We start from the raw sequence: 21,859 nt of genomic DNA on the forward strand, positions 1-21,859 counted from the left end.
AAGGAGTGGAACTTGATGTTCTCTGAACCTGGACTCAAGAAACTTGATTTGTATCCAGAGTGCGGTGAGAGCTTTTCCCCAAGGAAGCACTGAACTGGGAGGTAACTTGAGAAAGAAGGGGAAAGAGTATTACAGAAAGGACAACCTATGCAAAGGCCCTGTGGCTAGAGGGCCCTGTGGCTTGAAGCTTGAAGAATTGTGAGGGGGCTGGTTTGGGGAAGAGCAGAGAGTGAGGAAGAGGACAGCTGGAGCAAGGCAGTGAGTCTGGAGGGGTTGGCAGGGGCCTCACACACCTCCGAGGCCACATTAAAGATGGGGAGCCGATGAAGCATTTTTGCCCTTGCAGGGGAATTAGAGAAGGAAGGATGGAGGTTAGGCTGAAGGAGGGCAGAGGGGGTTTCTCCACAATGCGGTGGGGGAGGTGGGTGCGAATCTCTGGTACGATGTCTTTCAGGCTCTCTTCTCCGCTGCCCCCAGAAGCCCGAGGCCAGTGTCCGTCACCACATCTCCTACCCAGTCCTGCAGGCTATCAGGAGCTTTCTCAATGCCCTCTTCTTGCCATCCCTGTGGCCCATCCTTTACCTCTGACTTCTCCTGGCCCACCTCTCCTGCCCCACCCTCACCCTCCACACTGCAGCCAGAGCTGGTGCTTTCTAAGATGGAAATCTGTCTACGGCACCCCCTGCTTCATCCCCCTCAGTGGCTCCCCAGTGTTCTAAGATGTAGTCCAGATGCTTTAATGTGTCTCTTTGTAAGCCCTTCCCCATCTGGCCCCACTGACCTCCCACTCACTCTCTGGGCTGCAGGCACAGGAGCCTCCCCAGGCCCCATGGGCTCTGTTCTCTCTCTTCAGGGGCCTTTGCTGCGCTGATTGTTCTGCCAGGAACTCTCTCCTCCCCTGGCTTGTTGACTCCACTTCAGCAGGGCTCAGCTTCAATGTCTCTTTACTGGCAAACGTTCCCTAACCCCTGGTAGGGGTGAGTCTGGGTTGGGGCCCCCACTCACCCCTAGCATGGCACTGCACACCATACAGGGGCTGTCTGCTGCCTCCCCCTCAAGTACGTAAGATCGTGGAAGACAGGAGTTTGTGTCTCCTTATTCCCACAGGCAGCATCGGGCTCTCCCCCACCAAATTAGAGGCATTTCCCCCATGAGAATGGGGCTCTTCTAGGATAGGAATTGTGCCTCCCCCATCAGATTAGAGGTATCTTCAAGCCTGGGGCTGTGTCTCCCCCATTAGATGGGAGGCTCCCTCAAGACAGTCTGTCTCCCCCATCACACTGGGGGTTATCCAAGACCCAGGATCATTTCCTATACCGACTCTAAATCACTGCCCCCTCCCCGCTGCCTTCCTCACAACCCTCACAGTCTGGGGGTGGGAGATGGAAGACAGCTTCCCTCCACCTCGTGCCTAACTCTTGGCTGGGGCCTGACTGGCCCCTCCCAGGATCCCAAGATCAGGAAGGCTTGTTTGCTGTTCTTTCTGGGAAAGCAAGCCTCCCATGGCATTCCCTAGCAACCACAAGCCAGGCCCATCAGAAGACCTGGCCAAGCCACCAGCAGAGGCTGAGCAGCTCGGACCAGCTGCCAGGCCAGCCTGGGAGAGGGGCACAGACCCGGGGCCTCGAACCCTGCAGCTCCCAGACCAGGCAGGGCTCAAAGCCAGGCTGGTAGGAGCTGGGGTTGGGACCTGCCTGGGAGAGCCACAAGGGAGGGGCCTGCCCAACTCCAGGCCGGACCAGCCAGGCTCCTGTCAGGCCATCTGGAGCCAGACCTTGTGTGTGTGCTTGTGTGCTGGGGGGTGGTGTGCCTCCCAGGCCATGTGGGTGGCTGCGAGCTGTGGGGTTGTGACCTGGCCCTCCCAGCAAGCCTCTGGCTCCCCTGTGGTCAGTTTCACTTCTGACATCTGGTCAAGTTCACAGCTGGCCAGCTTCCTGCATGGCCATTTTTACTTTCCCTCTCCAAAGTCTGGCGGCAAGGGCCCCCACTCCCTCTCTATCCCACTTAAATTAACTCCATGGTGACACATGTGAATTTGCTGGATTTCTGTTAAAACTTCCCCATTGTGTGTGGGGGGGAAAATAGGACAGGAACTCACTGAGTTGGAAATTATACCCGCGTCCCTGCCCCACACACATAACCCCCCACCAACTCAAACCGCGTGTATTTCCAGAAAATCTCTGCACGATTTTCCTTTCTTTGCTATTTAATGTTCATCATTTATGTTTTATGTGTAGGTTTCAGGAGGGCCCAAGAAATGATTACACAGGATGCAAGGGGCAGGTGACAGAGAGGGTGACAAGGAGTCTGGAGCTCACAGCCCCAGCTGGGGGGGGGGGAGGGGGCAAAAGGGTTCCATCTCAGCCCAAAGGGAGGCAGGAGGGGCCCCAGAACCAAACACATGCTGAAACATACTTGCACTCTCCGACCCCCTCCCCCACTGCTGGGGAGGAAAAGAAATACCTTAGACTCTGTCTCACTCCCCACATTCACAGGTGAGGGGCCAGCAGGTGAGTTTCCTCCTCCCATCACAGATTCAGGTCAAAGAAATGCCGTCTACGTACAACGTTCCCAGTGCCTTACACAGGGCTGAGAGACCCCTGGGCTGGGGAGGGGTGGCTGTCCGTGCACATCCTGCTCAGGGCTCGTTCATGCTAAATAGAAGGGGGGGGGGGCGCACTCATTCCAACATCAAGCAAAACAGAACAGGCCAGGAGGGGCTTCATGGCCCCTTTCTGGTACCAAGCTAGGGAAAAAACAGTCCTTTGTAGCGTTCTCTAAACTTGGAAGCGACCCTCTATGGGCCACAGTCTAACTCAGTTCCTTCTTGCTGCATTCCCACGCTGGTCCAGTTTTCTTCATTGCAGCCTCCAGGGCCCAGCCAAACCCGCGCTTGCAGGGAAGGGGTGGGGCGGGGGAGCATTCCTCCACGTGCAGGCCCTTGGAAGGCAGGCGCCAGCTCAAGCCTCAGCCGTCCTTGGCCCGCCAAACCCGGGGGCGAGGGAAGACAGCGAGCAGAGTTCAATTCCCTTCAATGCTTCTCTGGCAGCTGCCCCAGGAGGATCCGGCCACAGCCCAAGAGGAAGAACTCTTGGAGAGAAGCAAGATTTCTCATCCTGTGTGTGTGTGTGTGTGCCTGTAAATCTCTGTGTTGCAGGTGGGGTTCCTTAGTCCCCCAGGGCTGACTCCAGGGGAAGATGCTGCCTATACTGGCTCTGGGTCTATGCTGGGATGGTGGGTACCTACGGATTAGCCACACCACGGATGCCACCCTGACATGCCTGAGGGGACAGGCAGAGGGAAGCAGCACCCCTTGCCACAAACCCCAAACCTGACTGGGGTCAGGATGGATCAATGGGCCAGGCCTTGGGTGAAGCATCCTCTCTCCACAGGGGCTGGACAGGCCTGGAGATGGTGAAGAGCAGACTGGGTTTGGCTTCGAGACAGTTCCCAGAGGGTCGCCTGGCCCCCCACTCCCTGCAAACCTGAGGCCTGCACCCCTCGTTTCGGGGGACAGCCCATCTTTGGCCTCCCCATTTCTGGGTGGCTTTGGGCAAATCACTGCCTCTCTCTGGGCCTCACTCTCCTGTTCGTAAAATGAGGGGGATGGACTAGATTTCAACCCCCTCTTCCAGCTCTATCAAACCTCTGATCCTCTTCATATTAGGCCAGAGGGGAGGGGGGAGGGGGGATGAGGGAGGTTTAGGCCATGAAGGTGCTCCCTCGTTCCCCAAGTTCACAGTGTAGAGCCCATGGCTCTGGTTCCTCAGTCTCTCCCTCTGAGTCCCTGGGACCCTGTCACGCCCTCAACACCATCCCTGGTGTCAGCCCTCCATATATGACAACCTGCTAAGGTGGGAGGGGCTGGCCCCCCTAGAAGTGGGGGGAGAAGGAAGCAGGAGGCCTGCGATGGCGACAGGGCAGGGCAGGGTGGGAGAGGCAGCGGGGGCACTTCTGGCGCTGGAGAGGCAGTGTGATCGGAAGCAGTGGGGCCACACGGGAGCAGTGACAGGGCTGTGGCTTGGGGGCCCGGGCTCCGAGGCCCTGCCCAGAGGCGCGCAGCTCTGCCGCTGGCCTGTGGGGTTGGCCGGAGCATCAGTCTTCGGAATGTGGGGGTAGGGCAGGGGCTCCCGGGCCGGCTCACACCGGGGACGTGGCCGTGGACTCGCTGCACAGGCTCTCCACAATGTCGGCTCGCTGGATGCGGCGCAGGGCAGCCAGGAGGGTGTCAAGTGTGGCGCTGTCCTGGGTGGCCCAGCTGGCCAGCAGGGCGTGGACCGGGCAGGCCTCCTGGGTGAAGGAGTCTATGTGCTCAGGCTGGTAACCCAGCTCACCGGCCAGATGCCGCCAGGTGTCCCCCGCAGAGCCACTGAGCAGCTTCTCCACCTCCTCCCGCTTGGCCAGCGGCAGGCTGCTGTAGAGGCCTCCATCACCCTTGAGGGCTGCCAGGAACCCAGGGGGAGTCAGGCGCTACCCGCTGGACACCCTTTCCCCCACAGTGGGAGTGGGGGCCTGGAGTAAGACCCAAGAAGGGCTGAGGCATTTCTCCTCCCGATCTGGGGAGGACCCGAGGGTCTAGAAGCAGAGGGATGCCCAAGATGCAGTCCTGGATGTGGGCAGGGCTGTGGAGGCACCTGGGGGATGCTGACTCACGTCCCTTCCTCACCCATAGCTCCAGAACCATCCCTACCACCTAACCTCCCTGCCCACTAACCCCACCCCCACCCCTCCCCAGCAATTAATCAAGGCTGAGGAGACAGGGCTTCTGGTCCCAGACTCAACTGCAGCAAGTGTACTGGGGCTGGGCTATGGGCCACCGATTAGGGAACATAATTAACTACTTGTTCCCCAGAAGTCCTGGGCAGGAGGCTAATTGCAGCCACTTTGGGGAGTGATTAGCCCGGGGGGACAATTAGCTGGATGAGTCTAGATGCTCCGATTTGTCAAAGCTTCCATTTCCCAAGTCATCCCCACCGGAAAGGGCCTCTCCCATCCTTCCACACAGTGGCCCGCAGCCAGCCCCTCTGCAGTCCCTCCTATAGCCTAAGCTTAACCAGCCCTGTTCCCCCTGCCTCGCCCCCCCGGCCCGCCGCCCGGCCCCGCTGCTTACCCTGGCCTGCAGCTGTCTGTGTGTGGGACTGCTGGTCATGCAGGCTCTGGCTGTCCACGGAGATGCCGCTGTCGCTGTGCAGTTTTTCTCCCTCGGGTGGGGGCGTCTGGTTCACGGGCCGGCTGTTGGCTCCTTGCTTGTTCTGCTTGCAGCTGTTCCACCTGGAACCAGAGGACAGCCCCAGTCACAGGGCTGAGGGGCGCACGGGCCACGCCGCTAAGGTATCTGTGCTCTGGCGTGTGGGTGCCAGGGGCCCGGGGGGTGCCCGTCCGTAACCCCGCACGGCACGGGAGGCTGTCCTTCCTCTACCTATCTGCCCCTGGCCCACACCGGAATCGCCGTGAGGGCAGAGAGGCACCCAGGGCTTGATGTGTGCGGCCGGTGTTCAATAAATGTCCGTGGGATGAATGGTGCACAAATAAATGCCTTCCCCGGAACTCCACTTTTCCCAGTCTACCCTTCTAAAGTACTCCCACGTGTGTACAGGGGTATGTACACGGATTCCCTCTGCTGTTATAAGCAATAAGAAAAAATGAAAAACAAACCAAATGTCCATCGATAGGAGACTAGTTAAATAAATCATGATCCACCTGTATTATTGAATGAGCAATTCTAAATAATCAGATTATCTATATGTTCTGAAGAAAGCTCTCCCGAGGGAGATTAAGTGAAAGAGTAAGTTGTAGAATATGTATAGTGTTATCACATTGATGCTTTAAAAAAAAAACAAACCTGCGTGTGTATGTATAGGTTTTCCACACATGTGTTTATAAACGCATAGAAAATGGCTGGAAGGGATCCATTCCAAACAGATTCCCAGGAGGAGAGGGGTAGGATTTGGGGAGATAAAAGGAGGCTTTACTACTTTTTGCTTTACAAGACATTGGTCTTCTTTGCATTTTCCCAAATAAGCACGTTATTACTTTGATTTTTTTTTTTTTAAAGAATGGAAAATGCACTTAAACATTTAAAACGCTTTCTAGGACTTATCCACATCCTGGATTTCTGGATATGGGTGCCATCAGGTCCCATGTGTGACATGGGAAGGAAGAGATACATGCACACATACACACAGGTAACGGGCTTCAGGGAATGAGGACACAAGCTGTTGGTAAAGGAAGCTCTGTGTGTGGGGAGGCAGGTGGGGGAGCAGAATGGGGGTGGGGAGGTGCTGGCACCAGGACAGGACAGGGACGATCCCCTTCCCTACCTCCTGTTGACCTGCCACACCCTGGAGTGGGGAAGCTGATGGTAAGTGAGGATGAGCTTGGTTTGGGGTTGAGTTAAAAGAGTGTGTGCATTTTCAGGTCATGGTCGCAGCAAAGCCCTCCGTGAGGGTGAAGATCTGGCTCCCTGGCTCCCGTTCCCCCTCTCACCTCTTGAAGGCGATGTAGGCCACGAGGCCCACAACCACAGCAGCCAGGATGGAGCAATAGACAGGGATGAGGTTGTCGGTGGTACCTCGGGTCACCACAGGCTGGGAGCTGCCCATCACTGTGGTCACCACATCTGACACCGTGCTGGTTACGAAGTCTTGGTCTGGAGGTACCTCAGGCTCCTGGGTGCTGGGGTCTGTGCTGTCTGAGCCCTCCGGGGGCGTGGCCCGTGTAATCCAACGGCCAGGGATCTCTGGGAGAAAGGGCTACAGGAGTGAGGGCCCACTCCCCCCGCCCCTCTCCTATGTTCTGACCCCCAGAGCTTCTCCCCCAGCCCCCTCCTTGCCCCAGATGCTTGTATGTCCAGCGGCTACACACAGGAGAGAGGGCTGGGATTGGGTGTATGATGTCACGATGGTGGAGAAGAGCAAGGGCCTAAGAATCAGGAGCCCTGGGTCCCCTTCGGCTCTGTCACTGACTTGCTGTGGGACTCTGGACCAGTCCCTTCAACTCTCAGGACTTCAACTTCCCCATGAATGGGGATATTAAAAGAGATGGTCTTTAAGTTCCCTTCCATCTTGGGTATAACTGTGATCCTAGAATTCTACTCTGCCTACCCTGGGTACCCAAAAACCCAGCATGGAGGTAAACACACAAAGAAGAGAGTGGGCCCTAGGACGCCTCCAGCTGGAATCAGGCTAGGGAAATGTAATCTCTCTGGCCCCAGGTTGCCCCAGTGGCGTGAGTCACCCCTGTCCTAAAGAAGGATGAGGGTAATCAGGTCTGGTGGAGAGGTACCTTCCCCGGCACCACCCCCTGAGAATTGGCATCCAGCCTCCTTTCTAGTCTCTGGTGTCCTGGCTCTAGGCTCGGGCAGGGTGGGGAGGTGCCCAGCTGGCTTGCTTCCCTCTAGCTGGTCCGTGGATAGTGGCTAGCCTCTACTTCCTGCCCTGTGTGGCCCCTACACCGTCTGATCTTGCCACCCAGAGACGACAGTGTCAGATAGCCCAAACCCAACTTGGGAAGGTCGAGGACTGCTGGTGGAGAGAGGACCCACAGAGCAGGCACTGCCACTGCCTCAGGGGAGGGAGACTGCCCTGCCACCCGCCTAGGTTCTCTCATGCCAGCTGGGCACTGCCAGCCTCCCTGGCAGGGGACCCAGCAGCCCCTGGCACAAGCGGGTGGGATTTTCCATTCTACCACCCAGCCGGGGGCAGTACCTGGGGTTGTGGGCTCTGGACGACCTGGGGGTACCTGTCTGGGCAAAGCTGCCTACCCCTTCCTTCCTCGCTTCCCACGCCTGGAGCAGGGAGGGAAAGCAGACAGGACATGCTGATGGGGTGAAGGGCGGGCACTTTGCTCCCCAGCTCTGCCTCACCTAGCTCCCAGTTTGACCACCCAAGTTAGAGTTGAAACTGCCCACCGGTTTCCTAGGCCTCCTTGGCTCAAGGCAAAGATGCTTCAAAGGCCCCCATTTTCAGCATATTCTGAGGAGTAAGGTCCCCACATGTGAATCTGGAATCCATCTGGTTGGCATTTGGGAGGGGGCTGCCATCTGCCGCCCTATCCCACCCCTCCCCCATCTCAGTCCTGGGAAGGAAGGTGTGGAAGGGGTGGGGCAGGGAGTGGAGGAGACACAGCCCTCCTTCTGGCAGCCCCAGACAAGGCGCTGGCCCGGGGAGGGTCTTCTCTTGCCCGGCTAGGGGACTGGGCCAGCTGGAGGGGCAGCCTGAGCCCCGAGGCTAAGGGTACAGCTCTGCTCAACTGACCCGAACCCAGAGGCTGAAGGCATGGCTGGGTGGAGGGTCACTGAAATCAGGCATCACAGAGATTTGAGAGCAGCGGGGAAGAGCTGAGAGACGGCCCAGGCTGAAGACAGCGCCTTCCAGGGTGCTTTCCCCTCATCTCTCCGATCCCCCCCCCGTGTTTGGGGGTGGGGATGAGATCCAGATGTGGCTGTGTCCACTAGCATTCCAACACACTAAGCCCTGGCAGGTCCTGACAGCCGTTTCCAGAATGGGAGCTGTCAGACTTGGGGGTGGAAAGAGGGGCCAGGTTACTCCTCCTAAACCCAATGTTTTTTGCTTGGGGAGGGGGGCGGCTTCTGCCCCCAGGGTGGGTGAGTCACCATGTTGACACCCGAAGCATTTATGCAAGGAAGTACCCTGCAGTGGAGGGGAGGGGGGCAACCAAGCCACCACAAATCAAATTCCATTTCCTGAAATGTTCCCTCTGCCCTGGAGCTGACATTTACCCCTTCAGAGGCTAGAGGGTGAGGGGAAGAGGGGCAGGGATAAACGCACCCCTTCAGGGTGGCTGGGAAAGTAGAGTGGTATCTGGAAGGAATATGTGAACGCCAAAAGGCAGAGCCCACCCCTCCCCCAGCCAGCACCTTTCTTTGCTCTAACCGCACCCCTGAGTCCCCCCCACGAGCTGGTGCGGACTTGCCCACAGCAGCGTGCCACCCACCTGCCTGCTGCAGGATGCTGAAACTCCCTCCCTGCTCTGCCCTGCGCCTGACGCTGCTTGCCTGTCTCCTGGCCCAGGGCAACGGCCACCGGAGCCACCACGTTCTGCACCCCACTTCTCCACCCTGACCCCGCATCCCAGTGCAGCAAGCTTCACACACATACCTGGCCTCAGCCCAGCTTAACGGCCCTTTGCACCCTGAGCTCCCTGCGCCAGAGATCACAGGATGTGGAAGGCAGGCATGGGTGTGTCAGGCTGGAGGCTCCCCACGGCAGGGGATCTACCTCTCCCATCCAACTGGGGGCTGATTGAAGGCAGAGGCTGTGCTGCCCCCACCAGAATGGGGGGATCTCTTGGGAACTAAGCGCTGGGACTGCGTCTCCCTCATCAGACTGGGGCAAAGGCTGTCTCTGTCCCGTCCAACTTAGGGCTCCTGAAGGAGGCACTGCATTGCCTGCTCAGAGTGAGAGCACCCTGAGGGTTAGGCCCCACGGGGAAGCAGCTGAACGGGTGATAGAAAGTAAAGGCATTGTCAATCTCTCCCCCAAGATGGATGTCACCAACCAGGGACCAAAACGGTTCTGCCCTGGCTGCCACATTGCTTCCTCCTCCCAGCCCAGGAACTGCCCCTTCTGGCTAAGGTGGGCACACCCAGCTCCCATCCACCCAGGAAGCTGAGGGCCCTCCAGGTGCACCTGCCTCATCCTCGGACTCCCAAGCCCCAGGCTTGCTGTTCCCCTTCTTTCTCTGTCCCAAAGCCCCTGTCCGCACGAGCTCCTCAGTGTTCCCTGGGTCTAACTTCGTCCTTGACTAAACTGTACCAGTGACTGCTGACCCCTCCCCCACACGTTGAAGTGAGCCAGCCCCCTTCCCAAACCCACAGCAACCGTGGAAACCACGTGCAGCGAGGAAACTGAGGTCCAGAAACTGAAGTGACCTCCTTGACATCGCTCAGATAGTAAGTGACAGGGCAGACTCCATCCCAGGTCCCAGAGCCGTAAACCACTATGGGCCTCAGAGCCAAAAGGTCCCAACTCCTGAGGGTCCTCAGACCCCTTTCTCCAGTGCAGAGAGTCTGCCTCAAGGATCAAACATGTCCTATCTGTGCTCTGGACACGGAGGCCACCTTCGTGCCGCTCATCTGCCACCCATCCAATTCCCAGCCGGCAGCTACAGATGAACAAAGCCCTGGAAAATGAGTGTGGCCTAGGAGGAGGAGGATGGCTAAACAAACAGCCCAAAAGGGTAAATAGTGGATAGGGTCCACTGGTGGGAAGGATCGCGAGGGTGTCCGCTGGCCCCGCAGGCCACGGCAGACCCTTGCGGACCCCGGGGCGCCCCCCGCCCCGCCTCCCGCAGCCCCGGCGCTGCTCACCCTCGCACTCGGCGTCGGCCCAGCGCGTGCACTCGCGCAGCTGGCGCTCAGTGTCCTCACACACCGTGCAGGGCAGGCACGGGTCCACGTGGTTGGCCTCGTCGGAGTACGTGCCGTCGGGGCACTCCTCGCACACGGTGTTCTGCTTGTCCTGGCACGAGAACACGAGCCCCGAGCCCGCCTCGCACACGCGGCACGCCTCGCAGCGGCCCGTCGTCTCGTCCTGGTAGTAGCCGTAGGCGCAGCGGCACACGGCGTCGTCGGCCTCCACGCAGGGCGCCGACATGCTCTGCAGCCCCACGCACTCGGTGCACGGCTTACACGGCTCCGTGGCGCTCACCACGTCCGAGAAGGTCACGCCTGAGGACAGACGGACGTGCAGGGGGAGCCGCGCCCCGAGTCTAGCCGCTTGCCCTGGGGGCACTTGGGACGCAGGGGCTTGGAGGTCTTCCCGCCCCATCCCGGGACACCCTCGTTCTACCTCGCCCCCTCACTGACTCCCCCGCTTTTCCCTCCGGGCCCGGATCCCGGTGTGTGAAAGCTGGTGGCACCCGACTGGGAAGGAGGAAGGGGGCCAGGAGCCCGGTGCTCCAGGCCCCGGAAGCTTTGGCCCTGAGGTTTCAGGGGGTAACCCAGCTGGGGCCGGTAAATTTTTTGACAGATTCTCTTAGAGAGTTCCCAGCATGATTAAGGAATAATCTGAGCGTGGTTCCCACCCAGCCCTCCCCGCAGGCCAGAGTTAAGCTGTGAACCCAGCCCGGGCAGAGCCGGCCTTCACCAGGCAGGCTCCCACCTCAGCTGCCCTTCCATTCCTCTCTGCACAGGTTGGGGCTCAGGTGTGGCCTGAATGGGAGTGACTAGGGTTAGACAACAGAACTTCCCACCCATGGCGCTACCCCAGCTGCTGAAGGGCTTGGCTCTAGAGGGCAGGGATGGGACTCCTGGCAAGAAAGGTACTGCAGGAGGGATTGAAGCTAGAAGGAAGGGAGGACTTGCATATATAGTCCTCTGCTCTTTCAAAGGACATGAAGGGAAGATTTCCAAGCTCACTCTTGATTCATGCTCTCTTAATTAACGGATGTGAGCTCCAGAATAAGGGGAGGGATTCCAGGGTCCTCTCCGCCTTGTGCAAAGAGTGGGGAAGGCACAGAGCCAGATCTTCTTCACCCCTTCCAGCCCAGGGTGGAGAACTCCATGCCAAACTGAATCCAAGAGGATGTATCCTTGCTCCAACGGCAGGAAGAGCACAGATTTAGAACCTGAGAACTGGGGAGGGAGGGTTGCTCAGAATGTGGAAACAGAGGTAGAGAGATTGGGATCCCAATGGAGGGAAATCGAGGCTTGCTGTGGGGGTCCTATCTTAACTTTAACACCATCAAGAGACAAGATGGAGCACAGGGTCATTATCTTGGAGGTTGGGGTTGGAACTGCAGAAGCAAAGAAGGAAAAAGCAGAGAAGTAAAAGGGGCAGCAGTTGGGGGGGAGAGAAGAAATGACAGAGATGGGCCTGGAGGAAGACTTCAGTTTCAAGTCAGTTCTGGCAGAGGGACTCCTGTGTTTCTCTTCCTAGGCATCAGGCAGATCTGGATTCAAAACCTGCTTCCGTCACTTTATTAGCTGTGTGACTCTGGGTGTTTTACTTAACCTCTCTGAGCTTTTTTCTTTCTCTGTAAAACAGGGAATAATGTCTCCACTCACAGGGTTGTGATGAGGAATAAGTGAAATTCCTCAGTAGCACTTGACACACAGCAGGGATCCTGTAAAGGTTGGGCCCCCTGGGGTGGGCAATGATACATTCAATGAACTTCAGTAGTAGGGATATTAGTCAGACATCAGAAAGGACTTCCAAACAGAAAGAGCCAAGGCAGGATGTCCAATTTATACCAGAGGCTCCTATCTGGGTGGCATGTGACAGCAGGGGTGGGTCTAGTCACACAGGAGGGGAAGGGGAGGGCCCTGCCCATGGGAAATTACAGAAAATTAGCAGCAAACTCCTGGGAGAGGGTTTTAGGGGGTGGGAAAAATGTGGTCTTTTTTGGGCAGAGAATGAAGTCAGGAGCTTAATGGGTTTCCTTGTGGAAACGTTTTGAGGATAGAGGGAAAGTCCACTGGGGTCTCCATCCCATAAAGAGGACTTGTAAAGGCAGCCTGTTAACACAGCTGGGGTGTGGGGAGGGGGGTGAGGAGGAAGGGGGGAAAGGGAGGGGAGCAGAGGGTGGAAGTGGGAGGGAGCATTCAGAGCTGGTCTCTGCTCCTGTCTCCCCTCCCCTTCCCCGGAGATGCCCTCTCTCAGCCTCTTCTATCCCACCGCTTGTTTTGACAGAAGGGACTGTGGTCCCATCCTGGGAGACTTAGGGTCCAAAGAGAAGAGGCCCTGGGCGGAGTCTAGGAAATAAGAGAGGCAAACGTGGGAGGTTCCAGGGTAGCTGATGGTTGGCCAACCCTGCCCTGGGATGGAAAGAAACCCTGCTAGGCCAGGACCAGGGAGGTGGCCAGATGGCAAGGTAGCAAAGGCATTATGGGATGTCCAGCCTCCCTACCTAGCATCCCTCTGCTGGGGGATGGAGTTACAGGATCCACTAGTACAGAAATAGGAAAACAGTGTGTTTGGGACACCAAGGAGTTGGGGCTGCCTGAAGGACAGATAGGCTGTGTGCAGTGAGGTGCCTCGAGGTAGCGGTGGTGGCGGCGAGGCATTCAAAGGTAAGACAGGCTGGCGGGGGTGTTCAGAGTTCCCAGTTCCTGTAGCCTTGTCCCCAACATGATTAAAGAACAATCTGGGTAGAATTCCCACTGGCCCTCCAGGTGGGCATTGAGTGCCAGGTAGAAGGCAGGATCTGTTTCTGGGCCCATCTTTCTGTCTCCCTCAACCAGCACCTCTGGAAGATGGGGTTCTCTCCCCTCCCCAAGGAAATCCCAGGTAGGAAGGGCCACAGCGCCCCTCCCCCCTCTCGCACCCGACATCACCCCCCAGTAAGGATATCCCTGTACTGCTCCAACCCCCATCCCTGCTGCCTGGGGAAAGCTCTGCTTCCTCCGTCAGAGCTGGAGAACAGTTGGCCTGTGGGGGCGGGGGGAGAGGGTTAGCCACACCCTCCCAGGATCCCCCAAGGTCAGTCTGCAGGGCAGCTAGGATTTGATCCTCCTCCCCTCCCCACAAACGCACCAAGGGTAAGTGGCAGCCATTGGTTTTGCAGTGCAGATGGTATTTTTAGCTGGTCTTAGCATCAGCTACTCCTCCCTCCTGGCCACACTCTTCTACCAGGCCTCTCTACTTGGGGGCTGGGAAGGGGCACAGCCTGGGGATCCCCCAGCAGGTCCCCCTCCTCCCTCTGCATACTTCCCTCATCCATTCTGAGCTTCCCCTCTCTGCCTCCTATGCTGGGTCAGACCCACTTCTGGCACCCATACGGTTGTGGGCAGGAGTCCCTGCCAGGGCGCAGAGCACTTGTAAGGCCTCTACTGGGCATGCCCTCCAGCCCCCTTGCCCTCCCTTCCGTCCCGCTCCCCTCCTCCCGCCGGACACCCTATACTCACTGTCCAGGCAGGGCTCACACACGGTCTGGTTGGCTCCGCAAGGCTGGGCCACGCCCTCGCCCAGGTTGCAGGCTTTGCAGCACTCACCGCTGTGGGTGTACAGGCCCGTGGGGCACACCTCCTTGGCGTCTCCAAGGGACACCTGGGTGGAGGAGGATCAGAAGGTCAGACTGGCAAGAGAAAGGGGACAGGGTAGACTCCGAGGGAGCAAACACCCACTCCTAAAGCCTTCTATTGGAACCACCTGGGCTGGGATGAGCTCACCAGGGAGGCATTTGGCACTTGAAAGCTGATGGGGAAGAAAGGCAGTGGGGGACAGCACGTCTGGGCAGGCTGCTAGGGGTGTGAGATCAGAACTTCGGATGCTGACCTTCTGCAAAGTTCATCTTGGGGTTACAGTAACTCCTGGAATCCCAAGGATACACCATGTGGGGAAGGCAACCTGAGGCCCAGCAGAGGACCTTTGGGCGGCAGTCAGGAACCAGCAGGCAGGTTGCAGCTCGCACAGGGCTCCCAGCCAAGGGGGCAACTAGAAGCTGAAATCTAGCCCAAATGCCACTTGCTAAGCTGCACACCTCCAGGGATGCGTCTACCCAGAGGGGAGTCTTTTTCTATCAAAGTCTAGCAGGGCTCTACTCCCCGCCCTTAATTCTACCATTCCACATATTAAGTATCAAATGGGAGGTGTCCCAGAACAGAAGCAGAGGGGTGGGACCTTGGGTTCAAATCCTGGTTCTGCTCTGGGAGTTCTGACCTTCTCTGCTTTCCCGCTCTGAGTCTTCATCTCTCTAGACCGATAGAGATGGAGACAGCTCAGGGCCAAAGCAAATGACCAGCCAGTCATCAAGAGTCTGGCGCCAAGACAGGAGAAAAGTAGGCCTGTTACCAATAATGAGAAAGTGGCTGCTGTCACCACCCAGCAACCCTGCTCCCCCAGGGTTTGATTTCCAGCCACCAGCCCTCCCCTCTCCCTGCCCCCCATGCAGCCAGTGGGAACAGCACTGGAAACAGGGGAAAGGAGAGTCAGATTCCTGCCGCCGAGGCATCTTTGCTCATGGATGGAATGATTTAGCACCAGATTCCCTAGAGGGAGGGGCAGCTGGCAGATTGCTTTATATTTCTGTTCCTTTAAAAAAAAATCTTAATGTCTAATAAAACTCCAAAGCCTGTTTCCCTGGCTCCAGACCGTGTAGCTCCCATTTGATGCTCAGAGAAGTATGGGCTCTTGGATCATGGGACTAGAGAGAAGCTGTAAAGGTCATTTTGGGCATTCCTCTGCTTCCATGTTGGCCAGATCATGGCCCAAAACACTCCTTTCCCTTCAGTCCTTTCAGATATCCTGAGGTCTCACTAGGGTTTGGTGGAGGCAGGGGGATGGACAGGTTTGATCAGTCTAGGAGGCAGCCTATGGTCCTCAAGAAAACGGTGGGGAGGGTGCAGGCAGCAAAGGAGGGGAACCTTGGGTGTTGCCACCATCTCCTCCCAGGTGGCAGGAACACAAGTGCTGGGAACATCTGCAGACCAGAAGCCTAGGGGCAGGGGGTAGTCCCAGATACAGGCTTTCCCCCAGGAGGTGAGCAAGGTTCCAGAAAGGTCTGTTCAGATTTCTTTTCATCCTTCAGGGCTCTGCTTAAATGTCACTTCATCAGGGAAGTGGTCCTGTGGCCCAGCCCCTCCCTGATCTGACAGATCAGGCAGAGCTGCCCTGTCACATGTCCCCCCTGTTCACTCTTCTTGTCTGGTCTGACACTCTACAGAGTCCCCCACTGGACTCTCAGGTCCCTGGAGGCAGGGACTGTGGTCACCTCAGTGCCTGAGACGGTACTTGGCACATATTAGGGACCCAACATATATATTTATAGAATTTAAGAACATAATACAATATGGCCTCAATTAGCTAGAACCCCAGGGCCTGACTTTCTGGATACCTGAGTTTCTGGAAAGTCATGGCTTTGCTGTTCTTCTCACCTAATGTTTTTCACTTTAACCATGGGGGCTGCACCTTCCTCTGTCTCTGGAACATACCTTTACGGTTTCCCCATGACTCAGGGACTCAATATTTACATCAGTGAGTATTCTGGGATGCAATGCAGCGAAGCCCTGTGTTCTTTATCCCAAATTACCACACTTTTGTCTCTTTGAGTTCTCCCGTCAGCTTTTCTTGTAGTTTTTCTGCCTCCTCCCTTCCTGTCAAGGTATCAGTTTTCAGTTCTTGCTGCTGCCAGTGTGACCTGAGCAGCCCCTCCCCAGTCTTATTTATTAGGTCTAATTGAATTTTAGAAAGTATGTAACTAGCCCTGGGAGGAAGGTGTATAAAGTGAGTGTAAGTAGGATCGGAACCAGGAGGGGGGCCATTCTCAGAGTAAGAAGTCTGCCTTCCTCCTCAGCCGCCTTCATCGCTCTGAATCCTGGTTCATAGCTTAGAGCTGGGTGACCTGGGACAGGTTTTGAATTTCTCTGTGCCTCTGTTTCTTCATCATTAGGTAACCATGACAGTACCTGCCTCAGAGAGTTGCTGGAGGCATTAAATAAATGAGTAAGGTGTTTATTCACTTTGGGACCCCTCTTTTCTCTTTTCCAAGGTCTTCTGTGGCTTTTGGCTGTGTTCCAGTTAGTTGAGGTCAGTAGAGACCTGGGCTCCAGATAACTGAGGCAATCTGACCGTGGCAGTTGTGGGCAGAGTGGGAGCCTCGCGCAAGCCCCTCTTCTCAAAGCCTGCTCTCCCTGCTGCAGCCCGTGGTCCTCTCTCTTCTCCGAAGTCTTGCACTTGGAGTCCAGGCCACATAATTAGTAACCATGTGTTTCCTGTGCTTGTTTTGTTTTCTATTTCAAAACATTCCAGATCTGCTACTTAGTAATATGCTACTTTGGGTAAATTCTCAATCTCTCTAAGCCTCAGTTTTCCCACCTAAAACGTTGGGTTGGTGATACCTACTGTCCAGGTTTCTGTGAAAATTAAAAGAAATAATTTATGCAAAGCTGTCTGATGCATAGTTGGATTTCAATAAATGTTGGTTATCAAAGAAGTGTCTTGTCTTAGGGAGAATGAGCTGTTGAGCCTGGGGGGTAGATAGTGGGAGAGGAGAGTTGAGCCATCCCCAAACAGGGGAAACCATCTCAGAGTAGGGGGCAGGATAGAAATGAAGAGAGACTTACCCACCAAGAAGAGTCTGAAGAGGGTATGGGGACCAAAGGAGGATGGAGAACTGCTAACTAATGCAACTACTTACTGAGCACTAAACTAAGAGTTTCCTGTGAGACATGGTCCCTGACTCCTGAGAGGAGTCAAAGTCCCATGAGGGAGAGGAAAGATCACCCCAAACAACTGCTCCAGAAGCTGAGGAGGAAAGGCTTGAGGGATTGCTTGAGGGGATTCATCCCCTCTCTGACAGATGTGGAAACTGAGGCCCACAGAGGTCATTCTGCTAAGTGGCCTGATGCACCAACCTGGCCACACCCTCTATTGGTCCAAGGCCAGGAAATCTTGGGAAGCAGGGAGGGATGACTAGGATTCAGGCTCATTGCTCCAAAATGATCAATTTACCAAAATGATAGGCACATTTGCTTGAAATTTATACTTATTACACTTATTCCATTTTTTAGAATGTTTGCAATTTTTTTTTTTTTGGTGCCATGTCCAGGCTTTCTAGAAACTAAGGTGGAAATATCCTTCGGTTAATTGACTTTTTAAAAAAAAAAAATTTATTTATTTATTTATTTATTTATTTAATTTATTTTTGGCTGCATTGGGTCTTCATTGCTGCACGCAGGCTTTTCTCTAGTTGTGGCGAGTGGGGGCTACTCTTCGTTGTGGCGTGCGGGCTTATTGCTGTGGCTTCTCTTGTTGCAGAGCATGGGCTCTAGTCACACGGGCTTCAGTAGTTGTGGCACGTGGGCTCAGTAGTTGTGGCTCGCGGGCTCTAGAGCGCAGACAGTAGTTGTGGCGCACGGGCTTAGTTGCTCCGCGGCATGTGGGATCTTCACGGACCAGGGCTCGAACCCATATCTCCTGCATTGGCAGGCAGATTCTTAACCACTGCGCCACCAGGGAAGCCCTGAATTGACTTTTAATAATTAATTTTTAAAAACTGGACAAAACAGAAAATACACCAAAATAGTTGAAAGAATTTGAAACTACACGAAGGCTTCAGTGTGATGAGTCCTATCCATTCACAACAGCTTCAGCAAAAGGTTCCTTAGGTGAGTGAAGCCATTGGCCACCATCATGGGGTTGGTGAGTTTTCAAATATGCAAAGGGTCTTTTGAGACCAATGCAAGCCCTGGGGAGGCACTGGCACATGCCCCCCACTCCTTTAGATAGGGTGGATTTGGGGTCGGAGACAAGAGCTAATTACTGAGGAGGATGCTGCACGAAGACTTTGAAAGAGGGCAGGGGTCTGAGTGGGGGGGTGAAGGGGCTCAGTTATAAATTTGTGGTGCCAGGGGCATAGGACACGATCTAACTTCCAGGTCTAGTGGTGGTTCAAGGCCACGTGTCCTTCTGTGATCTGGAAGGTTGGGCGGGGGTATGCCTGGCATAAGGAGGAAAGAGTAAACTCCAAGCCAAGCATCTTGGGTTCCAACAAGGGCGCCACCACATAGTAGCTGGGGGAGCCTGGTTTCGTGCCTGAAGGTATGGGAGATTCAGCTCCCTCAACTGTCAAATGGGAATAACTAGATTTACTCTGCTGGGACATTATACCGATTAAATAACACAAGAGAAATTACCCAGGGCAGTGCGTGGCACACGGTAGGCACTCAACCAGTTTTATTATTCCCACTTCCCCACCCTGCACTCCCAGGGAAGAATCTAGGCGCGGGAACGGGACCAGGCTGGTACAGCGGGGCGGGGACCCCTTCCCTCCCGGAGTCGCCTCCCCCACCCGGCCGCTCCCGCCCTCGCATTTGCTGCCCTCGCTGCATCCCTATTAGGCGCATTAGCCAGCCCGGCGGCTCCGGTTACAGACGTCTGAATGACAAAGTGCCTCCATTACCGGCGTGGCCCGCCAGCCGACCCGCCGGGACGCGCTCTGGTTTCAGCACTCTCGCCGCGGCCCAGGAAGGAACTCGGACCGCTGCGGTGCGCAGCGCCAGCCCATAGACAGCAGCCCCGCGGCAAGGCGGAGGCGAGAGCCGCAGGGGCTGCAGGCGACAGATTCTGCGCCGGGTCCACCTTCCCGAGCCCCCAGGCCCTCCACCCCCAGATCCCCTCCTTCCTCGCCTTTTCTCTATTCGGGGGACACTCTCCAGCCCAGATCCGGAGCCCATGCCCTCGCCCCTCCAGGATCCTCACAACTGGCCGCCCCAGTCCCCCCTCCCTGCCCCACCCCGCCCCAGCCGAGATGCATCTCTAACCCGCGGCGTTAGTCAGCAAACGCGCCCGCAGTCACTCCCAAATCTCCGAAGCCACAGGTACTGCCATCTCAGGGAAACCAGGCTGAGTTTCGGGGACGGGGCTAGCGCCCGGAAGGGGTCTCTGCCCATCCCAGCCCCCATATTCCGCCGGCCTGACTCTGGGGCTGGTGTCACGCCCTCCCGCCGCCGAGACACGCAGCTCTTATCCCGAGCTGGAACGGCGGGCTGCCCCTTAAGAGGTACGGGGAGTACCGAGCTGGGAATCAGGTGAGGGGCAATCTAGTTAGGATTCTGTCTCAACTCGCTTGTGGGATCTTGACCAATTGGTTTAATCTCTCAGAGCCTCAGTCTCCTTGTCTGTAATGGGGATTTGGTGGCGCAATGTTCAGATGAGAGATGAAGATGGCAGGGAGAATGAGGACACCTCCTCCACCGCCAAACCTTCCAGGGCACTCCCTTCATGGCCACACAACGGGTCACATCTCCTGAATGTCTTGTCAGAACTACCGGGCAGACTTCGATGCTTACGAGGACCCACAGTCCTTTGCCGAGACAGAATCCGAGGCGTCTGAGCGCCTCCGTCTTGTTCGGTGCCCGGCGTCCTTCATCGAAAGCTGGGCGGGGCGCGGGCGGAATCCCGACCCGCCTGGGCGCGGACACGGAGCCAACCATCAGCGCGGCGCTCGGGCCGCTTAACTGGGGGTCTGGGTGGCGGGTGCGGCGCGCAGCCCCAGTCGCGCGGGGAGCTGCGATGGTTCAGCCCTCGCGCCGCAGCGCCCCCTGCGGGCCGCCTTCGGCTGCGCTACCCCCGGCTGCGCGCTGCCGGGACCGTCCCCGTTTTGCGCGTCCCGCCTCTCTGCACCCCGAGAAGTGGCGGCGGCAAGAACCCGTCGGACGACGCCCGCTCCGTCCCATCCGGTCAGCGGCTCTGCTTCAAACCGCGAGAATAAGTGCGTAGGAGGAGCCCACCAGTCGCGGGGGAACCCGGGAAGCGGGTTCGCCCCGGCGAAGTGGGCACTCCCTTCCCAGCCTCGGACCCCAAGCCGCAATTCCCCGACCCCGCGAGGCCGCGAGAAAGAGCGCGCGACACGCGCGGGAAGCGGCTGTGCTTCTGCTCTCCTCGTCCCACTGTCTCTTGGCGGACAGGCGGGGCCCGACCACTTTAGGGTCCGCTCTCCCTTCTCCGTCCCTTCATTTTGCTTCCATCTCTCTACCTCCCTCGCCGTCGTCCCTTTTCTGCCGTCCCTAACCCACTTCTCTCTCTTCAACAGAGCCCCCCTCCACGAACCTCCCCCTCCCACGCCTCTCCCCCCCATTGTCTGGCCGGTCCTCATTGTCCGATGCCCGGTCCCCTTTGCCTCCAGGCCCTCCATCCTCCTCTCACATTGTTCCATCCCCTCGTCCCCAGTTCCCCACCCCAACCACACTCTCTCCTCACTTCTCTAGTTCCCGTCCCATTCCTCCTGCTTCTTTAGCCTGGGTTCCGTCCCACGACCCTCCAGAAATCAAGATGCTCAGGGGGAAAGTCGCCTCGAGATCCCAGCATTCAAACGCCCTCTTCCGAAGAACCCAGGCATCCGAGAGCCCCACGACTCCCTCCTGAGAGACCCCTCCCAGCTCCTCCGCACACACCCCCCATGGTACATGAGGACCCGCATAGGTGCGCCCCTCTTGTCCGCATCTCCACCCTGAATCTCAGGGTCGCCTCTTCGTTCTGAGAACCTCAGGCGCTCCTCCGTGGATACTGGCATCGGAGATCCTCTCCCGCCATCCACCCCCCAGCATCTGGGATCCCAACGCTCTTTTCTCTTTTCCCTCGGGGAAACCTGAACTCCTTGGGGTTCCGGTCCCGGGAAAGGGAGCGGGCTCCCCTCCGGCTAGCACTCACCCCCAGGAGCAGCAGCAGCAGCAGGCGCGGCCCGTCCATGGCGCAGCCGGCGGCACCTGCCCCCATCGCCCGCCTCCCGCGGCAGCGCTCGGCTTCCCGTTCAGCCCTCTCCGCGGACAGACACGGCTGCGCTGCGCTGCGCTCCAGCACCCGGTCCCCAGACCTGGCGGAGGCTCGACTCCCTCTGCCTGCTAGCGGGAGGTGCTGGGAGAAGCCAGGGCGTCGGCCCCGCCTCCTCCCCGCCCAGCCCGCCCACCCCCCGGAACCGCGCCCGCCCTCCCCGCAGTCTCCGGGAGGGGAGAGGAGGGAAGGGAGAGCGTACGGGGAAACGCGCCCGCTCGTCCCGGCCCTCAAAGCCTATCCCCCACCCCGCCCCGCTACCCGGCGCCCGGCCCGCGCTATTGCGCGTCCGTCCCTAATGCTGTGGGCTCGAGTCGTCCCCACTGCGGCTCCCTCGGGCTGCGGCCCCTCGCACGGTTCACTCTCTTGCCCATCTTCCCCTGCCTCCGGCTTCAGCTTCTTCCCCGGTGCCCTGCTCCCTACCCAGCCTTTATCAGCAATAATGCCCACTGCCCGCCCGCCTTTCATCTCCTGGTCTATACCCCACCCCTCCCTCTGCCCCAGTGGGGGGTTCTCTCTCTGCAGAGGCCTAGGGGAAGGGGAGGGGAGGGGTAGTAGGTGGCCTGACCCTGACCGCACGCAGCGGGGACGTTCAAGGTGGAGACCATCCCGACATCATTTGAATTCTC

General features: G+C 57.4%; 1 protein-coding gene across 1 annotated transcript; it reads right to left on the reverse strand.

The window, feature by feature from the left end:
* Window positions 1–2,193: 2,193 nt before the first annotated feature.
* NGFR (nerve growth factor receptor) lies at window positions 2,194–21,290 on the reverse strand. The gene is made up of 6 exons (XM_036835436.1): window positions 21,111–21,290; window positions 13,868–14,009; window positions 10,331–10,690; window positions 6,487–6,739; window positions 5,111–5,271; window positions 2,194–4,442 (listed from the first exon to the last, which is right to left on the reverse strand). The coding sequence occupies exons 1-6, from the start codon at window positions 21,174–21,176 to the stop codon at window positions 4,141–4,143; spliced, it is 1,284 nt and encodes a 427-aa protein (XP_036691331.1). The 5' UTR covers window positions 21,177–21,290; the 3' UTR covers window positions 2,194–4,140.
* Between the last annotated feature and the right edge of the window lie 569 nt (window positions 21,291–21,859).

The sequence above is a fragment of the Balaenoptera musculus genome, chromosome 20 (genome assembly GCF_009873245.2).
Source record: "Balaenoptera musculus isolate JJ_BM4_2016_0621 chromosome 20, mBalMus1.pri.v3, whole genome shotgun sequence".
NCBI lineage: Eukaryota > Metazoa > Chordata > Mammalia > Artiodactyla > Balaenopteridae > Balaenoptera > Balaenoptera musculus.

Bases quoted from the DNA above. Each gene is read 5' to 3' on its own strand.
- NGFR (XM_036835436.1), bottom strand. From the start codon at position 21,176: ATGGGGGCAGGTGCCGCCGGCTGCGCCATGGACGGGCCGCGCCTGCTG. The intron at 6,740-10,330 runs GTGAGCAGCGCC...CCTTTCTCCCAG, and splicing joins GGCCGACGCCGAGTGCGAGG to AGATCCCTGGCCGTTGGATT. The intron at 5,272-6,486 runs GTGAGAGGGGGA...CTCTGGTTCCAG, and splicing joins GCCTACATCGCCTTCAAGAG to GTGGAACAGCTGCAAGCAGA.